The sequence below is a fragment of the Aotus nancymaae genome, unplaced genomic scaffold (genome assembly GCF_030222135.1).
Source record: "Aotus nancymaae isolate 86718 unplaced genomic scaffold, 86718_ANA_hifiasm-v0.15.2.pri h1tg000043l, whole genome shotgun sequence".
In the NCBI taxonomy this organism is placed as follows: Eukaryota; Metazoa; Chordata; class Mammalia; order Primates; family Aotidae; genus Aotus; species Aotus nancymaae.
Window position 1 is genome coordinate 6,244,617 of NW_026988457.1, and position 27,111 is coordinate 6,271,727.

Sequence of the window (27,111 nt, forward strand, 5' to 3'; positions counted from 1 at the left end):
GAATTACGTCTGCTTTCTTCTTGTCTTCATATCCTTAGTAATAAATGTAGTGTCCAGAAGAGATATTGATTAATAAGTGAATGAATAAATAACATAATAATGATCAGGCATAAATAGCATGTTTTCTAACATATTTAAAGACTAAATAGTCAACTGTACATCTGGGAAAGTATTTCTGTGAGACACAAAATAATATAATCCAGTCTAAAATTTTTAGATGCTCTGACTAATTATAAGGACAGAGCTTAGAAATAGGGGAAATCATTAGTAAAGTCATCAGAAATTTTTATTTTCTTCAGGAGGTTTTTTTTCAACACTTGGATGGTCAGTAATTGAAGATGGAAATTGTAAGTGATAAAGTATAGACAGCTCTTCTCTGTTTTTGACAGGAAAGATGATCCATATAACTTAGATTCTAAGCACATAGGAATCAAGGGTGACTGTAACCCCAGCACTTTGGGAGGCTGAGGCAGGTGGATCATTTGAGGTAAGGAGTTTGAGACCAGCCTGGACAACATGCTAAAACCCTGTCTCTACCAAAAATACAAAAATTAGCTGGGCGTGGTGATGCATTCTTTTACCTCTAGCTAATCGGGAAGCTGAGGCACGAGAACTGCTTGAACCTGGGAGGTAGAGGTGGCAGTGAGCCAAGATCACACCACTGTGCTCCAGCCTGGTCAACAGAGTGAGACTTTGTCTCAAAAAAAAAAAAAAAAAGAGAAGAAAAGAAAATGAAAAGGTGAAATTTTTGTTATTTTAAAAAAATCTTAAAATTTGAAAGTCTTCCAAATCAAATTTTTGCCCATATGGAAGACCATACCAAATTGGTTATACTACCAGAGGATATTTGGAGGTAGGATCCAATCCAAATATTGTACAGTAAGTTTAGTTCTATTTAAATATTGATGAAAGCCTTGGAGTTCTGCAACACAAAATAAATAACTAGTTTTAATAGATTCAAAGAAGAAGTCAAGATTATAGTTTGGAATCAGGTAACTTGAGTTTAAGGCCTTGCTTCACACCGTTTCTACCAGCCCTGTGACCTCGAGCTAGTTAGAGATAGCAATACCTACTCCAGCAGGCTGATATGAGGATAAACAGAATAACATGCTAAGCCCTTAGCATGGAGCAAGGCATATAGTAGGTATTCCATAGGTAGTCACTGTTATTTCTCTGTAAAAAAATAAAAATAACAAAGAAAATGGTTAGAGAAAAATGTCGAGCCTGCCTGGTTCTGAAAGGTCAAGGTTATATTGTTAAAATACAAAGAATTTTGCATTTTAATTGTAGAATATGTTTTTAAAGTATAATTCATATATTAATAGATAATAGTAACATAGATAATAAATAATCCAAATAATAGTTTTGGATTTCAAATAAGTAATGTATTAATTGAACTGTTCCCACTCAGGACATCTTACCTGCATAACAGAATGTGTGTGTTTCCCGTTGGCTCTTGTCTGGGAGCAGAGATCCAGTTGCCCAAAAGCTATACCATATTACTTAGGTGTGGATTAAAAAGCTAAAGGAATAAGGAATGTCCTGGCTTGATGACATTTAAAATGTGAATTTGCTCTTTCAAAAGGCCATTACTGTCCATTGCTTCTCAAAGTGATGGGATGGAAATTTAAAGGAGCGTCCAGAGCATGCCTGATGTAACACCCTGATTCATAGGTGTGGCTTTTCTTTCATGTTAAGACCAAAACGTTTTCTATGGACTATACAACACGGTAACACTGCTTTTGCTTTACTGGTGCTCAGACAGGTTTGTAAGACTTGGAGAGGTGGTAAGTCCAGGACCCACAGTGCTGGCCCGCACTCCGAGTGAGTCAGAACATAGAGGAAGGCTGGTTTGTGGTTTTCCTCCATGTTGCAGACAGTCGGTGCCTAGTCATCAGCTCCTTGCTTTGACTTCTTTTATAGTTCTTCATGCTTCCTATTTAGGGAAGACACTGTTCACAAACAGACTCACTCTGGTCCTTGAGATAGAAGAAACCAGGATAGAGAGCATAGGAGGAAGGGAGTCACGGGCTGGGAAGAGCAGAGGCTAAGAGATAGATCTGGAGAAGATGTTGATGACCGCTTAGCAATGAACTGTTTTGATAAGGTATTGTTTGTTTGAAATTCTAGGCAAGTCATCACTAAATTTTACTGGTTCTATTTGTCCATTTTACAACCCTATTTTGATACATACTGAGCTAGTGTGTCATTCATTGTTCAATCAATCAGAAGAAAAGAACCACTTTATCAAGGGCTTTGTTGCTAGGGTGTGATCTAATGCAGCTGTGGAGCTGGTTAAGCCATCTCTGTGAGGCTGTTGCCATCTCTGTGAGGCTGTTGCCCTCACATCAGATGCTGGAGATTGCAACCTACAGGCTTGGGAGTCAGGAAGGATACCATAACTGAAATAGAGCTCACTTGATCACATACACAAGGCTCTGCACTGATGTGGCAATATTATATAAAATAATTGACATCCATGTGGCTCAGAATATATTTATATTTTCAGATTATCAGTACAATTCAATTTTTTTAATTAAACAAATTTAAACTACTAAGAGTTAGCCTGAAATCCTTAGAGACTTGTGAACCTCCACTTTAAGAAACCCCAAGTTAAGAAACATTGTTATAAATGGAAAAAGAGTCAAACAGACTGGATTCAAATCCTGTCTCTCCTACTTATTAGTTGTAATCTGACATGTTCTTAAAATCTCTACATCTCTGTTTCCTCATAAAAAATAGATAGTAAATGCATTGGTTGGAAAAAATTCAATGACAAATTCACTAATTCAGTAAATACTTATTGAGAATTTACAATGTGCCAAGACTGCTTCTAGGCCATGGACATGTAACAAGAAACAAAAGGGTGTAAAAGTCAGTAAATGAAAACAAAATATTGTGTGTGTGTGTGTGTGTGTGTGTGTGTGTGTACATACATAATGTCAGGTGGTGATATGGACTAGGAAGAAAAAAAGCACAAAGCAGGACCAGGAGACAGGATGAATGGCAAGGCAGTATTTTATAAATGGCAGGTAAAAAGGCTATGTCAGCTATAAATGGCTGAATAAAAAATTACCCCCAAAATTATTAGCTTAAAGCAACCCATATTAATTCTCTCAGAGTTCCTGTGGATCAAGAATCTGGGCAACGTTTAGCTTCAGGATATCTCATAAGGTTGCAATCAAGGAGTTGGCAAGGGCTGAGGTCTTATCTGAAGACCTCACTGGGGAAAGATCCACTTACAAACTCCCTTATGTGGTCCTTGACTAGATTTGAATCCTGTTAGACGGAGGGCCTCAGGCCTGCGCTGACTGTTGGGTGGAGGCTGCACTCTGCTTCTTGCCACATGGGCCTCCCCAGCATGACAGTTTGTCTCATCAAAGCTTGCAAGAGAGACACCCTGCCACCGAGGCAGAAGTAACAATCTTTTTAACCTAATCATTTATGTGACATCCCCCAATGTTGCTATCTGCTATTGGATAAGAGCAAATTATTCCAGGAGAGGGAATTATGAATATCAAGAAGTGGGACTCTGTAGACACAATCTTAGAGGCTGCTTGCTACAGAGGGCCTCCCCATAGAGAAGATATTTATTTCTCTCTTATATGGATATTGAATTAATTGGAAGAGTAAGATTTATGTATAACTCAGGGAAGAGTAAGTGCAAAGAATTGGAAGTGAGAGTGTCCTTGATGTGTCCAAAGGTCAGGACGGAAACCAGAGTTGCTGAAGAAGCAGGGGCAGGCAGAGGGTAAAAGAAGTTCAAGAAGTTAGAGAGGCTGATTCATGAAGGTCTTGAAAGTCATGGGAAAATATTTGGATGAGATTCTTAATTTATTTTGAATGAGGTGAGAAGTCATTAGAAGACCTGAAGAAGTGGAGTCACAGAGTGCATTTGTCTCTGAACAGGGTCTGACTGGTGTGGGGATGGTGGTGAGGAAATAAAAGTAATATAAGGGGCACCCAGTGACAGGCGGAGGCAATGGTCCTGGTGAGTGATGAGGGTTGCTTGCAGGATGGTGGTAACAATCACTGAAACATAGAAAGCATTCAATCAACGTCAGTCATAATATTACCATTGCCTTTGCTTCTCAGATCCATGAATCTCATATAATTATACATGTGAGTATTGCCTCAGTAACTTGTTTCAAATACACATATGAGGCTCTCCCTCTGGGGCAGTGACTTAGTATGTTTTGAGGGCAGGGTGGTATAGCATAAATCTCCATTTTAAAAACGTAATTGATTATTCTGATGTGAGTCACTCATAGCTACATGATAATAAACATTACCTTTCTTATTGTTATTTTTTATAAAACACAAAGTAAATGTGATATGAAGAATCCCCCCAACTCCCACATACACACTCACACAAACATTGGTATCCCTGAATTCATTCTTTGGGGAAGGCTTGCATGCTCTTGGGGACATTGGTGGTTCTGCTGTGAAGAATATAGCAACGGGCTACAGAGCAGAGGACTGTCCCAAAGTCATTTCTATCCTCAAGTTCCCATGAGGAGAGAGCAGAGTGGTGGGGATATATTTCTTTTTCTTTTAAACCTAATTTCTCCAGGTAACTCACTGAATTCAGGCCCATAGATAGATGTGTCTCTGTTTTAACCAAACTTCAGAGTGTCTTAAAAGGAAAGATGTTGCATAAACTATCAGTACAGGGATTGGAAACTAAAGTTATGTTTCTCTCATGCAATCTTGACAATGGTGGCAGATTGTGTTTGACATGTCATTAATGACACAAGAGTTAGAAAAATGACTTAGTTTTGTGCTAAACTAAGCATGCTGCTTGGATAACTCATTTCTACTGATAAAATGTAAAATCATCTTCAGTAAAGTCAGTGATCTTTGTGTATGGCTGTGTGTGTGTGCACATGTGTGTGTTTAAGGGCAACTTTGGTTACTGAAATGATAGTATCTCACCTAGTTCAAGGACACATAATCTTTTAGAAATAGTGAGATTAGGCTGGCACGGTGACTCATGCCTGTAGTCCCAGCACATTGGGAGTCTGAGGCCGGCAGATCACCTGAGGTCAGGAATTCAAGACCAGCCTGACCAACATGGAGAAACCCTGTCTCTACTAAAAATACAAAATTAGCTGAGTGTGGTGGTGCATACCTATAATCCCAGCTACTTGGGAGGCTGAGGCAGGAGAATCGCTTAAATTTGGGAGGTGAGCCAAGATCGTGCCATTGCACTCCAGCCTGGGCAACAAAAGTGAAATTCCATCTCAAAAAAAAAAAAAAAGAATCATTAAATTAGACATCATGTCTCCTTTTTTCTTAGTTCACCCCCATTTCATATGTTATATTTACATTTTCCTCTGTAATTAAAAATATTATGGATAGGAAGTGTCTTTTACCTATTCCAGAATCCATGCCCCATTCCTTAGAGTTAACCAGTATTAACTCTTATGTATCTTTCTAGAAATTTTCCATTTATATGCCCAGATCCTTCTGTTTACCCAAATGGAACCATGCTTAGTATACTATTCTATACCATGCAATTTTCTCTATATATTAGCTTTTTCATTAAACAATTAAATTCATTTTTTAATTTGAATAATACAATACATTATAAAAAGATTCAAACATCAAAAAAGAGAAGACAGTGTAAAGCAAGTCTTCCTCCTAACCGGTTACCCTGAACCTCTCAGTTACTCTCCCCAGAAAAACCCCTTTTGATTCATTTCTTGTGTATCCTTCTAGAGATCGTCTATGCATATACATACATAGAGATACATGTATCTGTGTCATCCTTTGTGGTGCTATATAGTGAAAATCACTTTAGTACTTCTGGGCATATAGATAGGAGACAATTTATTCTTTTTCAAATTATATACTTTAAGTTCTAGGGTACATGCGCAGATCTTGCAGGGTTGTTACATAGGTATACACATGCCAAGATGATTTGCTGCCTCCATCCCCCTGTCATCTACATTAGGTATTTCTCCTAATATTATCCCTCCCCAATCTCCCCACCTCCTGCTATCCCCACCCCTCAACAGATCCCAGTGTGTGATGTTCTTCTCCCTGTGTCCACGTGTTCTCATTGTTCAGCACCCACCTATGAGTGAGAACATGAGGTATTTGGTTTTCTGTTTTTGTGTCAGTTTGCTGAGAATGATGGTTTCCAGATTCATCCATGTCCCTGCAAAGGATATTAACTCATCCTTTTTTAAGGTTGCACAGTATTCCATGGTGTATATGTGCCACATTTTCTTTATCCAGTCTATCATTGATAGGCATTTGGGTTGGTTCCGGGTCTTTGATATTGTAAACAGTGCCACCATGAACATATGTGTGCATGTGTCTTTATAACAGAACAATTTATAATCCTTTGGGTGTCTACCCAGTAATGGGATTGCTGGGTCAAATGGCTTTTCTATTTCTAGATCCCTGAGGAATTGCCACACTGCCTTTCACAATGGTTGAACTAATTTACACTCCCAACAGTGTAGAAGCATTCCTATTTCTCCACATCCTCTCCAGCATCTGTTGTCTCCAGATTTTTTAATGATCACCATTCTAACTGATGTGAGATGGTATCTCAATGTGGTTTTGATTTGCATTTCTCTAATGACCAATGATGAGCATTTTTTCATGTTTGTTGGCTGCATAAATGTTTTCCTTTGAAAAGTGTCTATTTATTTATTTATTTATTTATTTATTTATTTATTTATTTATTTATTTTTATGGATTTACCCAGTTTAATAGCTTGGGCAGATGGAAGCAGCCTGGGGTCTTTCATCTATGATGAATTTTGGCAGCTGGATGAATTTTCTGATAAAGTCCCACAGGGCTTGGAAACTCAGGAATCCTCCCTTCTTCTTCTTCTTCTCGTGTTGGGGCACTTCTTTTACCTGAGACTGGGTGTCATCTTCCAACTTCAAGATTCTTCTGAGCTGTTCATTCTTTTCCAGTGCCCTCTGCACGTGTTCTGGGGTGATACGCACCCTGCAGCTTTTCTTGGCCTCCTTGCCCGCCTGCTCCAGGATGCTGGCTGTCAGGTACTCCAGAACACCAACCAGGAAGAGAGGTGTGGCTGTGCTCAGGCGCCGGGCATACTGACCTTCTCGCAGGGAGCGTTCCATGCAGCTGACAGAAAACTGCAGCCCTGCTCTTCTGGAACGGGAGCGGCGCTGTCTCCTAGGCTTACAGAAGCTACAACTGCTTTTCTTTCCAGCCATGGTGTCTGCTGGGTTTTGCTCAGATTGGCACAGCTTGATTTTCCTGCTGGCCCGAGCCTCTCAATGTACTAGTGCTTAATGCCACCCACTGTACCTCATGCTCCAGCCCCTCATTGGTCAGGAGTTGCCTTTGTGACAACCTCCACTTTGTGACATCACTGGTGTCCACTGGGCCCTGAGCAGGCCTCAGCCTAGAAAAGCCCATGAGAGGACCCTATCCTTCACCCACTTTTTGATGGGGTTGTTTGTTTTTTTCTTGTAAATTTGTTATAGTTCTTTGTGGATTCTGGATATTAGCCCTTTGTCAGATGGGTAACTTGAAAATTTTTTTTCCCATTCTGTTGGTTGCTGGTTCACTCTAATGATTGTTGCTTTTGCTGTGCAGAAGCTCTTAAGTTTAATTAGGTCCCATTTGTCTATATTGGCTTTTGTTGCCATTGCTTTCAGTGTTTGAGTTATGAAGTCCTTGCCTATGCCGATGTCCTGAATGGTTTTGCCTAGGTTTTCTTCTAGGGTTTGTATGCTGTTAGGTCTTATGTTTAAATCTTTAATCCATCTTGAGTTAATTTTTTATAAGGTGGAAGGAAGGGGTCCAGTTTCAGCACTTTACACATGGCTAGCCAGTTTTCCCAACAGTTTATTAAACAGGGAATCCTTTCTTCATTCTTGTTTTTGTCAGGTTTGTCAACGATCAGATGGTTGTAGATGTGTGGCATTAGTTCCGAGTCCTCTGTTCTGTTCCATTGGTCTATATCTTTGTTTTGATAACAGTACTGTGCTATTTTGATTACTGTAGACTTGCAGTATAGTTTGAAGTCAGGTAGCCTGATGCCTCCAACTTTGTTCTATTTGCTTAGGATTGTCTTGGCCATGTGGGCTCTTTTTTGGTTCCATATGAAGTTTAAGTTGTCTTTTTTCAGTTCTGTGGAGAAGGTCAATGGTTGCTTGATGAGGATAGCATTGAATCTATAAATTACTTTGGGCAGTATGGCCATTTTCACGATATTGATTGTTCCTAACCCTTATCATGGAATGTTTTCCCATCTGTTTGTGTCCTCTTATTTCCTTGAGCAGTGGTTTGTAGTTCTCCTTGAAGAGGTCCTTCACATCCACTGTTAGTTGTATTCCTAGGTATTTTATTCTCTTTGTAGCAATTGTGAATGGGAGTTTGCTCATGATTTGGCTATTTGTCTGTTGTTGGTGTATAGGAATGCTTGTGATTTTTGCATAATGATTTTGTATCCTGAGACTTTGCTAAAGTTGCTTATCATCTTAAGGAGATTTTGAGCCGAGAAGATGGGGTCTTCTAAATATACAATCATGTCATCTGCTAGTAGAGACAACTTGACTTCCTCTTTTCCTAAATGAATACCCTTTATTTCTTTTTCTTGCCCGATTGCTCTGGCCAGAACTTTCAATACTATGTTGAATGGGAATGGTGAGAGAGGGGGCACTTGTCTAGTGCCAATTTTCAAAGGGAATGCTTCCAGTTTTTGCCAATTCAGGATGATATTGGCCAGTGGGTTTGTCATAAATAGCTTTTATTATTTTGAGATATATTCCATGGATACCTAGTTTATTGAGAGTTTTCAGCATAAAGGGCTGTTGAATTTTGTCAAAGGTATTCTCTGCATCTATTGAGATAATCGTGGTTTTTGTCTTTGGTTCTGTTTATGTGATGGATTATGTTTATAGATTTGCATATGTTGAACCAGGCTTGCATCCCCGGGGTGAAGCCTACTTGATCATGATGGATAAGCTTTTTGATGTGCTGTTGCATTTGGTTTGCCAGTATATTATTGAAGATTTTTGCATCAATATTCATCATGGATAATGGCCTGAAATTTTCTTTCTTAGTTTTGGCTCTGCCAGGTTTTGGTATCAGGATGATGATGTTGGTCTCATAAAATGAGTTAGGGAGTATTTCCTCTTTTTATATTGTTCGGATACTTTCAGAAAAAATGGTTCCAGCTCCTCTTTGTATGTCTGGTAGAATTCAGCTGTGAACCCAACTGGACCTGGACTTTTTTTGGTTGGTAGGCTATTAATTGCTGCCTCAATTTCAGACCTTGTAATTGGTCTATTCAGGGATTCAGCTTCTTCCTGGTTTAGTCCTGGGAGGATGTAAGTGTCCAGGAATTTATCCATTTCTTCTAGATTTACTGGTTTATGTGCATAGAGGTGTTTGTAGTAATCTCTGATGGTAGTTTGTATTTCTGTGGAATTGGTAGTGATATCCCCTTTATCATTTTTTATTGCATCTATTCGATTCTTATCTCTTTTATCTTTTATTAGTCTGGCTAGTGGTCTATCTATTTTGTTGGTCTTTTCAAATAACCAGTTCCTGAATTCATTGATTTTTTTAAAGGGATTTTTGTGTCTCTGTCTCCTTCAGTTGTGCTCTGATCTTAGTTATTTCTTGTCTTCTGCTACCTTTTGAATTTGTTTGATCTTGCTCCTCTAGTTTTGTTAACTATGATGATAGAGTGTCGATTTTAGATCTTTCCTCTCTTCTCACATGGGTATTTAGTGATATAAATTTCCCTCTAGACACTGCTTTAAATGTGTTCCAGAGATTCTGGTACATTGCGTCTTCATTCTCATTGGTTTTGAAAAACATCTTTATTTCTGCCTTCGTTTCATTATTTATCCAGTATCCAGTAGTCAATCAGGAGCAGGTTGTTCAGTTTCCATGTAGTTGTGTGGTTTTTAGTGAATTTCTTAATCCTGAGTCCTAATTTGATTGCACTGTGGCCTGAGAGACTGGTTGTTATGATTTCCGGTCTTTTGCCTTTGCTGCGGAGTGATTTACTTCCAATTATGTGGTCAGTTTTAGAGTAGGCATGATGTGGTGCTGAGAAGAATGTATATTCTGTGGATTTGGGGTGGAGAGTTCTGTAGATGACTATTGGTCCACTTGGTCCAGATCTGCATTCAAGTCCTGGATACCCTTGTTAATTTTCTATCTCGTTGATCTGTCTAATATTGACAGTGGAGTATTAAAGTTTCCCACTATTATTGTGTGGGAGTCTAAGTCTCTTGGTAGGTTGTTAAGAAGTTGCTTTATATAACTGGGTGCTCCTGTATTGGATGCATATATATTTAAGATAGTCAGCTCTTCTTGTTGCATTGACCCCTTTACCGTTATGTAATGCCCTTCTTTATCTCTTTTGATCTTTGTTGGGTTAAAGTCTGTTTTATCAGAGACTAGGATTGCAACCCCTCCTTTTTTTTTGCTCTCCATTTGCTTGGTAAATCTTCCTCCAACTCTTTATTTTGAGTCTATGTATGTTTTTGCACGTGAGAAAGTCTCCTGAATACAGCATACCAATGGGTCTTTATTTTCTATCCAATTTGCCAGTCTGTGTCTTGACTGGGGAAGTTAGCCTGTTTACATTTAAGGTTAATATTGTTGTGTGTGAATCTGACCCTGCCATTTTATACTAGCTGGTTGTTTTGCCCATTAGTTGATGCAGTTTCTTCATTGTGTCAACAGTCTTTACCGTTTGGTACACTTCTTCAGTGGCTGGTACTGGTTGTTCCTTTCCATGTTTAGTGCTTCCTTCAGGACCTCTTGTAAGGCAGGTCTGATGGTGATGAAATCTCTCAGCAATTGCTTGTCAGCAAGGGATTTTATTTCTCCTTCACTTATGAAGTTTAGTTTGGCTGGATATGAAATTCTGGGTTGAAAGTTGTTTTCTTTAAGGATGTTGAATATTGGCCCCCAGTCTCTTCTGGCTTGTACGGTTTCTGCTGAGAGATCTGCTGTGAGTCTGATGGGCTTCCCTATGTGGGTAACCTGACCTTTCTCTCTGGCTGCCCTTGGCATTTTTTCCTTCATTTCAACCCTGGTGAATTTGACGGTTATGTGTCTTGGGGTTGCTCTTCTTAAGGAATATCTTTGTGGTGTTCTCTGTATTCCTGAATTTGAATGTTGGCCTGCCTTGCTAGGTTGGGGAAGTTCTCCTGGATAATATCCTTGAGTGTTTTCCAGCTTGGATTCATTTTCTCCATCACATTCAAGTACACTGATCCAACATAGATTAGGACTTTTAACATAATCCCATATTTCCCCCGAGGCTTTGTTCATTTCTTTTCACTCTTTTTTCTCTAATCTTGCCTTCTCATTTTATTTCATTGAGTTGATCTTCGATCTCTGTTATCCTTTCTTCTGCTTGATTGATTCAGCTATTGAAACTTGTATATGCTTCACGAAATTCTCGTGCTGTGGTTTTCAGCTCCATCAACATTGTTTATGTTCTTCTCTAATCTGGTTATTCTAGTTAGCATTTCGTCTAACCTTTTTTCAAGGTTCTTAGTTTCTTTGCATTGGGTTAGAACACGTTCCTTTAGCTCAGAGAAGTTTGTTATTACCCACCTTCTGAAGCCTGCTTCTGTCAGTTCGTCAAACTCATTCTCCATCCGGTTTGAGCCAAATTATTCTTTTTATTTTATTTTATTTTTTTATTGCATTTTAGGTTTTGGGGTACATGTGAAGAACGTGTAAGATTGTTGCATAGGTGCATATGTGGCAGTGTGATTTGCTGCCTTCCTCCCCATCACCTATATCTGGCATTTCTCCCCATGCTATCTCTCCCCAATTCCCCACCCCCCACTGTCCCTCCCCATTTCCCCCCGACAGACCCCAGTGTGTGATGCTCCCCTCCCTGTGTCCATGTGTTCTCATTGTTCAACACCTGCCTATGAGTGAGAACATGCAGTGTTTGATTTTCTGTTCTTGTGTCAGTTTGCTGAGAATGATGGTTTCCAGGTTCATCCATGTCCCTACAAAGGACATGAACTCATCGTTTTTGATGGCTGCATAATATTCCATGGTGTATATGTGCCACATTTTCCCTGTCCAGTCTATCATTGATGGGCATTTGGGTTGGTTCCAGGTCTTTGCTATTGTAAACTGTGCTGCAACGAACATTCATGTGCATATGTCCTTATAGTAGAACAATTTATAATCCTTTGGATACACACCCAGTAATGGGATTGCTGGGTCAAATTATTCTTAAGTAAATATGAGGCACCTCTCTGTCTGCTCTAAAAGAGAAATACTGACTGTGGGGTTAGGAAAACTGAAGATCAAACAAAAACTCAAGCATATGAGCTCTCTACACATAAGCAAGATGGGGAGGAAAGCTTTTCTTTTAGAAGAAACTTGGCTTGAAGAAATAGAAATGAAGGAGCTTTCTATGACCTTATCCTGGACAAGCAACAGATTAAGATGCAGAAAATATTCTGACATTGAGATTCTAGAACAAAAATAGAACTGGCATCCATCCAGTAACTGGATACGAAGGTCTGATCTCCTAAGCTGGCTCCATCTGATTTTGCCTGTCATTACCATTGATATGTTTTTGGTCCCCAAACAGCTGGATGGCAGTTTTTCTAAATGTAATAAAAACTTGACCAATCTTAACTGAAATAAAAACAATTTTATTACCACTTGTAAGACTTTTAGCAAGAAGAAATAAATGGAGGGTCTTACTGTTGACATTGCTGCAAGAAATAGCCTTTAAAACCGTAGATGGTCAAGGTGAAGGTAACAGGGGTGTGATGCTGCTACTCTCCAAGCCCCAGTTCTAAGATTGCTAATCTCAGTGGGAAGTATTCTTTGGATCCATCCATCCCTTTTCCTATTGTTCTTTCCTATTGTCTGTCATCAGAAATGACAAACATAGTGATACAAATGGGATACAGGAAAATACTGGATAGAAGAGGGTGGTTCCCTGACAAAGACCCCACCCTCAGGCCTGGAAACCTGTGACCCTAAATGGGAACAAGTATTGCTGTTTTCGCACCCAAAACTTGCCTTTCGGCTTACCACACCCCCTATCCTGTACCCATATAAACCCCAAACTCCAGGCTCCATCACCAGATGAACAGAAGAGCAGAAGAGCAGCAGAACAGCAAGGCACAGATGGAGAGAAGAGAAGGAGAGTCTAAATGTCAAGAGGAGTTCAGCTGGGGGTGGTTGGAGAGGAAACCGGCTGCTGGATGGCTGAATTCCAGGGGAAGATCATCTTCCCTCTCTGTCCCATTTCCAGCTTCCCATCCATCCCACTGAGAGCCACCTCCATCACTCAATAAAACCTCTGTATTCACTATCTTTCAATTCTGTGTGTGACCCGATTCTTCCTGGCTGCCAGATGCCAGACAAGAACCCAGGTATCAAGAGGGCACTGAGCAGATTAACACTTAAGCTGTCTATAGATGGCAGAGCTAAAAGCACTGTAGCATGCCCACTGGGGCTTTGGGAGTTGCAGGCACCCACCCCTAGATGCTACTGTGGGGCTGGAGCCAAAAGTGCTTGCCCTGGCTCCCACACCTGCCCGTCTGTGTGCTGCCCTTCGCATAAGGGATTTGAGCAGCAGTGGCAGCTGAACAGACAAGCCATCCTGAAAGGGGAGTTAGGGAACATCCAGAAAGGGGGGTCTGGGAACTCTTCCATTTCAATAGAGCCTTGAGCTCTTATTAATATACACCAGCAAATACATTCTGTTGGAGAAGCTGATGTCCCAACAGAATACTGTAAATGTCTTGAAATCTGAGAACTTATTTTCCAATTACAATGAGTTTCCTTGTAATTATAGGTAATAGTCATCAGAAAATAGGATTTGAAGATAACCAAGAGAAGTCCTTGCTGGAGATGTGAGTTCTGATCAACTCCTGGATCATAAAATTTTCCCACCAAGATTTTCTAAAGGGACTACTGACTTACTTTCCTAATGTCTCAAACCAACCCATAAATCATAGAAAAGATTATACACAGACTTTATTTCTTAAGCCAAAGAGTGAGTAAGAAAGAAAGAGAAAGGTTAAAACATTAGTTATTGATTTTTTTTGGCAGGCAAAATTAATAGTAGCTTCTCCTCCTCCGTAGTTAAATTCATGTCCTAACTATAACCTTTATTTTATTGAAAAGCCCTAGAAATGCATGAAGAATTTTGGGATTACTGCTTTGATTGAATCAGTTAAATAAAAATATTATTCTTCATGGGAGGTTGAATTGCTATTTGGACTGCTGATGTGAAGTTTTCCATTTTGGCTGCTCCCTCTGGGAGAAGTAGCTCAGCCTTAAGCAGGCCTTCTCTCCTCAGGGAACCAGAGTTTCAGAAGCAAACCTGACTAGAATAGACAAACTGTGGCTGGTGAGGCCCATGGATTCCTGTATGTTCTAGTGCATGATTGAAATGAGACTCAATTACTTTTGACTCACTATTCTTACTGGAAGTGATGTATAAACAATGACACAATTTTCTTTCTACATATTTACATTAATTGGTACAGGAAAAATAAATGGATACACATTTAATTATTTCAAAGTCATTTTTACAATCATATTTGTTGTTCTGCTGTTTCTGTTATCTCTTTCGGAAAGTACATGAAAATGAGTTGGCATTTATGTGACACAGTAGTTGGAAAGCAAGCTTGAAACTGTTTATAGCAATACAATGAAAAAGAGGGATTTATTTCCAAAAAGGCCTTCATCTTCAGGTCTTTTGGGTTCTATGCATGCTCACTTGTCATTTCTGTCCCACGTTATTCTTCCCATGTTATTTCTGTCCATTCTCCATGAGTTAACCTAAGAAGATTTAGGTTTAATATAAAGATACAGTCACGCATCTGGTAGACATCGGTCACACTAGGATGACTGAAAGATAAAGAGTTGGTGTCTGGAACCAAGCTGTGGGACAAAATAAAAGCCTGCAGACGCTGGGCACGGTGGCTCACACCTGTAATTCCAGCCCTTTGGGAGGCCGAGGTGAGCAGATCATGAGTTCAGGAGTTCAAGACCAGACTGGCCAACATGGTGAAACTCCATCTCTACTGAAAAATACAAAAATTGGCTGGGCATGGTGGCCCGTGACTGTAATCCCAGCTACTTGGGAGGCTGAGGTAGGAGAATTGATTGAATTGGGACCCTGGAGGCTGCAGTTGCAGTGAGCCAAGATCACGTCAGTGCACTCCAGCCTGGGATACAGAGCGAGACTCCATCTCAAAAAAAAAAAAAAAAAAAAGCCTGCAGATAGCATCATTCTTTCTCAGACCTTCACACTTAACTCCATTGCAAGAGTGAAACTCCTACTCTTAAGCAGTGTCAGCATTCCTTTTTTTTTTTTTTGAGACGGAGTTTCGCTCTTGTTACCCAGGCTGGAGTGCAATGGCGCGATCTCGGCTCACCGCAACCTCCGCCTCCTGGGTTCAGGCAATTCTTCCTGCCTCAGCCTCTTGAGTAGCTGGGATTACAGGCACGCGCCACCATGCCCAGCTAATTTTTTGTATTTTTAGTAGAGATGGGGTTTCACCATGTTGACCAGGATGGTCTTGATCTCTTGACCTCGTGATCCACCCGCCTCGGCCTCCCAAAGTACTGGGATTACAGGCGTGAGCCACCACGCCTGGCCCGTCAGCATTCCTTAGACACCAAACCTAATGCAAAGGATAAGGTCCTAGATCCCTATTTTCCTTGGTTGAGGAGGTTTTTGTGTAGCAATAGGTGGCTCAGGCTGTGGTTGAATAGACAGCTGGAGTGAGAACACTGGAAATACCTGGGCTTGACATCCCAGGATGCAGCATTTTTGGGCAAAATGGGGAAGTTAGAGCTTCCTCTGTTTAGAAATGGCTCACTGAGGCCAGTGTCTGACGGGGCTGGTCATCTTTCCTTTGAGTTACTGTATAGTGTAGATAGATCTCAGGCCCTGAGCAAAACTAAATTCATCTATTTCTAGTTGAAATGGCCTCAGCATTATCACTAGTTCATGCCTAACATTGTTGTAACCCTTGCCAATTTTATCTAATTCATAACTGCTTACCGTGTCTTCAAAGTAACTGAAAGAACAAAATAACTTCTAGTAAAAAATATCTCCATGTATTTATATTTTTGTCTTCTTGGAATACTATTTTCCTCTTTATTACCAGTTTTACTATCAGTTTTACTATTGCCAGCATATTTATTATACTATCATTTAATAAATCTTATTAATTCTGTGTTCCCTTGGAATGTTTTGATATTCAGTTCACCGCATCCATAGTTATAATCTTTGCCTTTGTCTCTGCTTTATTTGAGATTTGAACAATTGACTGTATTGTCTTAATTCTCTTAAAAGTTTACTCAAAAAATTCTCATTCACTTACATTTAAGATACTCTGTACATAAGCTTTCTGAAGGTCTTCTAAATGTGATGATTGATACTGAGAAAATATAATTCTTTCATATCATACAGGTTTTATGTCAAATATCACAGGCCTTTGGAATTAGAAGCATCCTTAAAAGTCTTGCCAGAGCATCAATAGCTTAGTGTTGTTTTAATTATTTATCTGTATCAGCATGTGGTTGACTGGCTACCTTTGGATTTGCATTATTATTATTCTTATATTGTAGAATGGGACAATCATACCTTGCTCTCCGTGGCCCATCCACTGCACCTATCTTCCACTCCACCCCTAGGCCCCAAGAACTATCAGCTGGAGAAATAAGAGGGGGTGGGAAAGGTCAGACGTGGTGGCTCATGCCTGTAATCCCAGCACTTTGGGAGGCCGAGGTGGGTGGATCACCTGAGGTCAGGAGTTCGAGACGAGCCTGGCCAACATGGTGAAATCGCATTTCTACTAAAATACGAAGATTGGCCAGGCATGGTGGCATGTGCCTGTAATCCCAGCTACTTGAGAGGCTGAGGCAGAAGAATCACTTGAACCCAGGAGGCAGAGGTTGCAATGATCTGAGATTGCACCACTGCATGCCAGCCTGGGTGGCAGAGCAAAACTCCGTTAAAAAAAAAAGGCAGAGGTGGGAGGTTCCTGGGTGGGGAATCTACCTACACATTCTATATTTCCTAGTGTCCTCAGTTGTACCAATGTGCCATCAGACCTTTCTGGCTGGATACTGTAATCATCGCTGAGTCTTCTCACTTCTTCATCCAGCCACCATTTCCTGATGATTATTTCTTTTAAATCTCTGATATCCATCTTTCCCTCCATTCTTGCTGTCACTCCTTTGATGGGAGGCCTATGCACCATATGTCTTAAATATTCCAACAGCTTCTTATTCATTTCTTCATTGAACAAAATTTACTAAATGCTTTCGAATCCCTAGACTGTGCCCTGGGGATATAAGGATGGAAAGATCACACATGCTCAGAAAGAGGAAAGCAAACAAGAAAACCGAAAAGGTGTTAAGACAATTTGGTTAAGTGTAGAAACAAGTGCTTTGGAAACTCAGAGGAAGAAAAGATTCATTTCCTACCACTGAATTTATAGGTCTTATGAAAATGTAACACCTCAGGCAAGGAAAACTCCTTCTTCTTGCCTCCTGACTCCTCTACCCACTTCTGCTCTTAGGATGAATTTTCTGAAATGCATTTTTGATCAGACCTCTCATCAAAGATGGCCCATGACTTTCCCACCAGGTACACATTAATCTCCATTGTTTAACACCACGGTTTCCATCAGTGATTCATATTTAGTCCCCAGCTCACCGGCTCCCTTCTCTCCTCTCTGCTATTATTCAGCATCCATAAAATGCACTGCCTTCAATTGTTTATCCACTCTAGTAATCTCATTTGCCAACTTGATATTTCCTCCCTGGTTCAGCCTCTTACAACAAGTCTTTCTATTCTGCTGTAAACCCACCATTTCAACTCACACATCTTCCCATAATTCTCCCTTCAACTATTCTGCTTAAGAGAAATCTACCATTTTCTCTGACGCCCCATCTTTCTTGCAATCTCCCTGAGCAGGGGCTGCTCCCTCTTCCTTACCCATGTGGTCCACAGCTCATATAGGAGCTAGGCCAGCAGGAGGGGGCTGAGCGTTCTCTCTCATTCCTATTGTCAGATCTGCACATTTTTCTAAAATACCTTCTTTCTTTCTTTTTGAGGAGAATAGCAGCTATGTATAGCCTTCTCCTTTTTTGTCTCTCTCCTTCTCAGCCATCTATTTCATCTCTGTTTCATGTATTCTGAGGACTTTACCTCTCACGGTTTCCACAGCATTACTTGCTGCATTAGGCAGGGTAGAGTTTAGATTGCTGTCAAAAAGAAAATCCCAAATGGCATGGCTTAAATAAGTCTGGAGTTCATTTCTGTCATATAAATATCTGAGCAGGTGGTCCACAGCCAGCATGAGGCCTAATAGATTTGAGGATGTAATAGGTTCTGACTTTATTTCAGATGTGGGACTGACTGCTGTTATACCTCACCCCTCGCTCTTTCCCTGTTGCCATACACTTTTGCAAGCCAACGAGGAAGCCTCTGTGCTCCTTCCTTTGAAATCTGCAGGAAGTTCAATCCACACAAGCTCTGGCCAGCTTGAGAAACCTCACCCCATGTCCTCATCACAATGAAAACCCAAGCCACTCACTATGCCTTTTCCTCAAGCCATTTTGAACCTGCTTGGGTGCCTGTCCTGCTCTCAACAAAAAGCCTCAATGTGTGAATACTAAACCTTTTCACTCTGTGTGTGTGTGTGTGTGTGTGTGTGTGTGTGATTATCAGTGTTGACATCTGATTCAATTTTAGAAAGAAGATTTCATTCCTACACTCTGTTGAACAGCCACAGAACAAGGACCCAGATGTTCTCCATCTTGCAATTTTGCCATTCTCAACAAGCAGTTTACACTGAATGACCCAAGATGACTGCTCCAGCTCCTGCCATCACATTCACATTCCAGAAAATGGAAAAGAGGAGAAGAGAAGGGATGGGCACACTGTAAGGCCGGTCTCCTCGCTGGGAGCTCTGACACCCCCCCACACTTTTTTTCTCCGAGAGCTCGGACATGTTCACCCCTTGCACAGCCTAGTCTTCCCTTAAAAACCCCACCAGTATGCAAACGAAGTCTTGTAACTCTAGCCAATAGCAGTCGAGTCTTTTATGCAAACGAAGTCTTGTAACTCTAGCCAATAGCAGTTAAGTCTTGTATGCAAACGAAGTCTTGTAACTCTAGCCAATAGCAGTCAAGTCCTGTATGCAAACAAAGGCTTGTAATCCTACCCAATAGCAGTCCTGTCTTGCCCACACCCTGCTCTCCCACAACCAATCGAATACCTCCACTCCCTATAAAACCCCACCTCTGAGAGGAGTCCATGCGACTTCTCTGGCCCCTCCTGTCAGACCGCAGAATCTCGCCCGGGAGTCGAATAAATCCTTCACATTGGATCTTCTTGTGCTGGCCTCAGTTTCTTCATTTAAACTTGGTGAGAACCTAACAGACCTTACACACACAATTTCTCTTTCAGGGCATGTCCAGTAAGTTGTGCACATTATTTCCACTAGTGTTCCATTGGCCAGAACCTAGAAGCACAGACAACTATCAGGGAACTGAGAAATGTGCTCTTCATCTGGGTACATTATTTGGGTAGTTAAACCAAATACTCTATAGCTATACAAGAAAGAGAAAATAGATGTTAAGGGATAACCAGCAGTCTCTCCTACCCTTACTTAACAGTCTGATGTAGGAAAAAATACTTAGCTCTGCAAAACTAAAAAACAATAAGACTTATTGAGTCTTTAGGACAAAGACAAGAAAAGAATGGAAGAACTGAGTTCACATTCCTAGCCCATTGACTTGGCATATCATAGGCACATCATACATAGTAACTTGCTATTATTATGAAGCAATACCAAAAACATTTCTTATATTAATAATAATATTTTCCTCTACCATAAATTCTGTTATCATCACAGAAAAACTCTCTCTACATACTGGACTAGTAATTCAAATATTTATTCTTTCCTGACTCTGAATTCCATCTGCCTGCATATCCATTCTGTTTGATTAATCTGATGTGTTACCATGCTCTGTTTCTTGTCTTTATCTACACTGTAGTAATTGCTAAGTCCATATCCACTCTCTAATTTTAACCACCTAACCGACTTCTATTTTTTCCTTCCACTCTTCTGTATTTCTGTTCTTCAGTTCCCTCATTTTTCTTCATTTTGTCCTTCCATTCTTTCTTCTTTCCAATTTCTATAGTTCCTGATCACTGCTCAGCTATATTTCAATTTTTCCCTCACCCAACTCACTCTCTTATTCCTCTCAGTAGCTAGAATTACAAGTTTGCACCCATATCTTATTCTGCAACTTCACCATCCTAGATAGATGTCCACATTTTTTCGAAGAACAGAAAGCCCTGTCCTGCTCTCAACAAAATGCCTCAACGTGTGAATACTAAACCTTTTCACTGTGTGTGTGTGTGTGTGTGTGTGTGTGTGTGTGTGTGTGTGTGTAATTATCAGTCTTGACATCTGATTCAATTTTAGAAAGAAGGTTTCATTCCTACACTCTGTTGAGCAGCCACAGAACAAGAACCCAGATGCTTTCCATCTTGGAAATACACTGCCTACTTAATTTCTCTCTCCAAAAATCAGTGAATATCTGTTTCTCTTCCTCTCCAGAGCTAATTTTTTCACCTCTTTCCTTCTCAGGCACTTAGCTGTTTGGAGCCTTTTTATTTGCTATTCATTAAGCCACTCCATGTCCACCATCATCTTTTCTTAGAAGGTGTAATGATAATCTGTTGCGGTGTAACAAATCATCCTCAAATTTCGTGGCTTAAAAAATTAATTACCTTATAATTTCTGTAGCTGAGGAATATGGATACAGCTTAGGGTTTCTCAGAAGGTTGTAATCAAGGTGTCATATGGGGCTGTGGTCTCATCTCAAGCTTAAGGAGGAACCTCTTCCAAGCCCCCTCATGTGGGAGAAAGATCTGAGGTCCTCACTGGCTGGTGGACTTAAGATTTCAGTTACTCACCACATAGGCTGCTCTGTAGAACAGTTCCCAATATGGCAGATGGCTTCCCCCAGAGAGAGTAAGGGAGAGAGTCCATACAGAACAAGCAAGATAGAAGTTGCAATAATCTAAGTATTGACTCCCAACGTTGTTACTGCATTCTCCATATGAGAAGCAAGTCACTAGGTAGTCCAGCCCCAACAAAGGAAAAAGGATTGCACAGGGCATGAACATCAGCATATAGGAGTCACTGAGGGCCATTTGTGGTGCTGCCTACTCTAGAAGGTTACACATGCCTTCTTTGTCATCAAGCCTCCTGAAAAGGTGTGCTAAGTCCACTGTTTTCAATTCTTCTTCTTCCCATTGATGTCTTGCTTCTGTCCCCACCACTGTTCTGACTACTCTACTAGAGTCGTTAATGCCTTCCCAACTGCTAGATTCAGTAGGCAATGTTTTTGCCTTAGATTATTCTAATTCTTTGCAGAATTTGACAACACTTTGATGTAACTAACTACTGATTATTCTATTTCCTTTGTCTATCCTGGCATGATTCCCTCTTGGTTCATCCATTACCTAATCTCCCCCTTTTTCATTACCATCTTACATGACAATAATTATTCTCATTCCTCTTCTCCTCATTTTTTCTATTCTTCCTGAGAGTCTCATTGGCTTCAGCTGCCCTACACATGCTAAGAATTCCAGCCCAAGTCTCTCTCTTGCCCTCAAGACAAATATATCCTAATGAACTGCCAAATGACCATCCTAATTTTGACACTGAAAGTCTAATATATCCCACACAGAAATCAAAACTTTCTGCCACCACATTCCTCTTCCTGAGTTTCTCTCTTGATGGATTGCACTACTGTCCACTCTTTCACTCCAGCCATGATTCCGGGAGTCCATCTAGGCTCCTCTTGCTCACCTCCTACAACAAGTGATTGAATGCTATTCATTTCATGGCCTCTCCTCTTATTTAAATTGGTGCCCTCCTCTCTGCCTTCACTGCAGTTTTTGCCAGCTCAGCCCCTCATGACTTATCTTCTGGATTATTAAATTGTCTCCCTGCCTTCTAATCCTTCCCTTTAACCTATCCTAAGCACAGCTCTGTCGAGCTGATCTTTCTGTGATACAAATTTAATCACCTCACTGTGCTATTTTAAAATCCCCAAATGGCTCCCTATCTTCCATAGGATCATACCTAAATGCTGAATGACGTGGTGTACAAGCATTTGGTCTTTGCCGCATTCTCCTACCTTTTTCATCTCACTCTCCCACAGGATCCTACAGGTTTCCGACTCTCCAGCCATACTAAACTATGTGCAATTCCTTGACCATACCCTGTGTTCTCTTGCCTCTATTCTTGGCCACATGCTCTTCCCAAGAATGATCTTTGTATTGATGATCTTTTTCCTATACCGAGCTAATTTCTATTCTTTCCTCAGACTCAGCATGAAAGTCACCTTCAGGTGTCCTTTTCTGAGACTCTTTCTCCCAATCAGACTCATTTTCCTTCCCTATTTTATGTCCCCATCACATCCTATGCAAACTTATATTATAGCGCTTATCCCACTTGGCTATTAATATTGATTTCTTGCTGTCTTACTCAAGAGAAAGTAAGACAGGCATACAGATATTCTACCTCTGAACCTTTCATAATTCCTGGTTCATAGAAGTCATTAAATAAATGTTTGATGAGTAAATTGTAGGGGAGAAAATGTAATATCTTTTCCTCACCCAGGGTTCATGGTTAAGACCCCTACAATAAAAGATAAAAGCATAGAAATGTATTTAATAAAAGTTTTGCATGATATGGGAATCTTCAGAAATGAAGACTGAAAGACTCAGGGAAAACTGTAATTTACGAACAGTCGTGTGGAAATATGATTGGAGGATAAAAGGGTAGGATGTAATGGTAATAAGCTGATGGGGGATAGGGACTTAGGAAGATATATCTGCTCATATGCTTTTCTGGGTCTTTGTGTGACATTTCTTCCTCTGGGTATAGGGTAGGACACTGTCATATGAGGGTCTTCAGGAGAGAAAGAATAAGAGAAGCTCAAAGAAACCTTCCTGTTTCTCTGGTTTTCTCAATTTTCTTCAGCTCATAACAGTCACTATGCCAAGATACCACATTTTAGGGTAGCACATTCTGAACCCTGATAGAACCAATTTGTCATTCAAAATCCTCAAGCCAAACCAACTTCCCCAGCCAGTCACCAAATTTTTCTATCTCCTACCCTGTGTTCTAGCTTTTCCTTGCCCCCACATCGACAACCAAGAACAACTTGTAAGCAGATAAAAAGAGTTCTAGCAGGAAGAAAATTCACTATATATTTATCAAGTTGGAAAATTAATAGCAGTATTATTTAGTTGTTATTTTTATTGTTTTTAATAAATACAAGATACAAAAGAAGTTAAGTCTAAATTTATCTATTTTGGTAATTTATAATCTGATTGAGAAAGAATGTTGTATAATAAAAACTGGTTCTCATATATAAAGGACAATAAAGACAGGAAGTCATCAGTCAGTGGGCAGTGTAGAACAGGTTATAAGTTCCCCAAGGATAGGAAGAGATGGGTGCTGGTCATCATTCCTGGAAGACCACAGAGGAGAAATACCACCTCGGGTTTGTCAGCTGAAGCATTGGGTTGGCGGCTGAAAATTAGATGTGTGATGTGTAGTTGGGAGTGAGGACAAAGAGAGAAGTCTGTTTCTGGTAGTTTTAGGAAATTAGGAAAATATTCAAGAAAAATCTGAATATTGCCTTTTTTGCATTTGGACTTGATCATGCAGTGAAAAGAAAACCTCTTGACATGTATGAGCTGAAAAACCCATATAGACTCTGAAATATGAATGTAATCTTCACTGGCCAGGTCAGAAAGCCAAAGATGTTGATAGAGGCATGGTTGCACTTATTTTTATTTTTATTTTATTTGCTTATTTATTTTTTGAGACGGGGTCTTGCCCGGTCACCCAAGCTGGAATGCTGTAGCGTGAACATGGCTCACTGCAGCCTCAATTTCCTGGGCCTTAGCTTTCCAAATAGCTGGGACCACAGCTGTCAACTCTCATGCCAGACTATATTTTTTAAATTTTTTTGTATTGGTGGGGGTAGTGCCATGTTGCCCAGGCTGGTCTTAAACTCCTGGTCTCTAGCAACCCTCCTACTTCATTCTCTGTTATTGCTGGGATTACAGCCATGAGCCACTATTCTGGCTCATTTTTATTTTTGAAGAAAACTTACAAACAGTACTTATAAAAACAGCAATTTAATACGGAACTAGGAAAACCTGAGTTGGAACCAATGCTGTTTTAGTGAACAGTACCTGGAAAATACTGTATAAAATAAACATCAATCCAACTATAGCCAGTTGTGATTTTTCATATGACAATATTCACTTCTAAATTTTATTCTCAGTACCCTAAATAGTGTCATTTGTTATAAAATATTTCAGCAATCCATAAAGAAATGCCATAGTACACATACATAGACACACATGATCAAGTACCTGACAGTGGAATGCTATTGAAGTGTAAGTTAATTTTTTGAAATATTAGTATGTGAACCATATCAACTTACATTAATATTTTCTTTGCTTACCAATTAGTCAACATTATTTTTAAAGAAATCCTCTTTCATAGATTGAAATTTGTCTCCTATATATTTTTATTCTATTTGACATCACACTTTTAGATAAAAATGATTTATTGTAATAAATATGCCTATGGAATTACCTAATTTTAAATTATCAATTATTTATTTATTTCTTTACCAGTTCTTTCTTTCAGTGTAGAAAAAATAGGTTAGTTCATGTGGCATTAAAAAAATAACAAATTGGAAATTAGTACAAGGTTTTTTTCCCACATTCATTTACTCATTTTTTTCTAATAACTATGTTTTTGGATAATTGATTGACTAAAATATGTCAAATAATTTAATTCCTTAAGTGTGTAATTCTGCTATGCTTATATACATAAGAGCATTTTTCTTCATTTTTAATCTTATTTTGATATCTTACCCTCAAAATACCTTTTAGCACTTTTGTTAACCATTATATGCATCTAATACATCCATATGAAACATAGTTTTAAAGACATGAGGGGGTAGTTTTATGTTTAGATATAATCCAAAGTGCCTGTATCTTTGCTTTCATTTAAGTGACAAAGTGCCTTGAATTACTTTTTAAAAATAGCAACCTTGGACAGCTATTCTTTCAATAAAACTCTATTACGCTGTTCTCATTTTTCAATTGAGTTTCTGTTGAGCTGAATTTTATGGCATTAATTACTAACTTGCCTGAGTTGGATTCATTAAAAAAAAAGTCTAAGTACATATCTGACAAGCTGTATACGTTAATCTTGGGCTTTACTTCCTTTCAGCCATGGGTATAGGTGTGAACCTCTAAACATTGATTGCCGCTTGGGGTTTGGGGTTGGTGGGAGGTAGGAATAGTTTCCTGCAAATGCATATAGTCAATTAGCTTTTATAACTACTCTTCAATTAAAATAAAAATAGAATTCTCTGGGGAGAAATCTAACCAGAAAGATCACTTCTCTGTAAATAGGCCAGTCAATTTAATAGTAAAAAGCCTCCAGCACCTAGCACTCATTCCCATATATATTGATTTATTCACTTAACAAATGTTTACTGAGTGCATATGATGTCCGAGGAATATTGTCCATCCATTACATTTTATGCACACAGTGACATGACTCAGTTTTGGCAACAGGGCAAGTGAAACAAGGACTAGTACTTTATACTACAACCACGATTGCTGCTTGCAGCTGCTGCTGCTATTAGTCGTCCTCCTCCTCCTCCTCCTCCTCCTCCTCCTCCTCCTCCTCCTCCTCCTCCTCCTCCTCCTCCTCCTCCTCCTCCTCCTCCTCCTCCTCTTCCTCCTGTACCTCTTATGTGTCAGGCAGTGTTGTAACATCCTCATAACCAAGATTGCTTTCAACTGTCTGGAAATAGAGAGCTTATAATGTCCATTTTGCAGATAAGAAGTTGAGACAGTTTATGTTTTTCATGAAATCGTCAGACATAGAAATACAGGAAAAATAACTGGAGAAAGCTTTTATTTCCCTTTCAGAGAGGAGATGCCATTGTAAGAGTAATGGTAAACCAAAAGGAATGAGGAGGATACAGAACACACAAAGTGAGTTTCCTTATTCTCAAAACCCAGAGAAAATGAAACAGGAATGAAAATCAGGGTGATAGCAGCAGTTACTTTCTGCCATTTACCTTCAAACCAGATTCTTTGATAGTGGGGAGGAGGTAAACCAGAAAGTGAGATGAAAAAGAAAAACATGATGATGGATTCCAACCTGCTTCTCTCTGTTTTATGTTATAATATATTTATTTCAAGTAATTTAAGCATTTTCTTTGTAGTTGTTGTATTTCTTCTTTCTTTTGCTGAGTTTTCTTTGAGCCAGCTGCTTACTCATCCCCAAATCCTCTGCAAGGCTGAAAAATCCTTCAACACATTTACAAACAATGCAAAATGTGTCCACCTCATCCCTGATTTCACCATGGATGCTTCCAGAAATTTCTGTTTGTCTCCAATGTTCTGAAATTTCCCACTAATGTGACTTAGTGTGAGATATTTTTCAACCATTGTATTAAGCACTTGTGGGGGTGGTCATTCAATCAGAAATAAATCACCCTGCATTTTGAGTAGCTTATTGCTGCCATTATTACTATTTGATAAGTATTCCCTTGTATGTTCTCTGAGGAATCTTTTATTTTTATGTTTCCCTTACTATACTGATTCTCTGTTTTATTTTTATCTTCTGTTTTTCATCTCTGTCTTCGTGTTCTAGTTTCTTAGAAATTATATTCCAGTATGATGTTGGGTTTTATATTTCTACTATGATATCTTTAATGTTCTAGGAGCTTATTTTTGTTCTCTGAGTTTTCCTTTTTTAGTTTATTTATTTTAAGGGTTTAACTAAACAGTGCTTTGGAGAACAATACTAATAATTTTTGAAGTATTACTTTACTCCTTATACTCTCTGTTTCCTTCATTAAGAATAGTGAAAAAATAGAAACTAATTAGGAATAAAAATAACTGAAATAGACCATCGCAAATAGCATCTGCCCTACCTATTCTTCAAATTCTCTCTAGCCAAATATTCCATTTTTACAGAGCACATATGACTCCTTAAC

At 39.5% G+C, this 27,111-nt stretch overlaps 1 protein-coding gene across 1 annotated transcript; it reads right to left on the minus strand.

Annotated features, from left to right (window-relative positions):
• Positions 1–6,722: 6,722 nt before the first annotated feature.
• LOC135268780 (histone H2A-like 3) lies at positions 6,723–7,202 on the minus strand. The gene has a single exon (XM_064361704.1). It carries the CDS (start codon positions 7,200–7,202, stop codon positions 6,723–6,725), a length of 480 nt encoding a protein of 159 aa, XP_064217774.1.
• Positions 7,203–27,111: the final 19,909 nt, after the last annotated feature.

What these genes read in the sequence shown, in the direction of transcription:
- LOC135268780 (XM_064361704.1), bottom strand. Translation starts at nt 7,202, where the DNA reads ATGGCTGGAAAGAAAAGCAGTTGTAGCTTCTGTAAGCCTAGGAGACAG.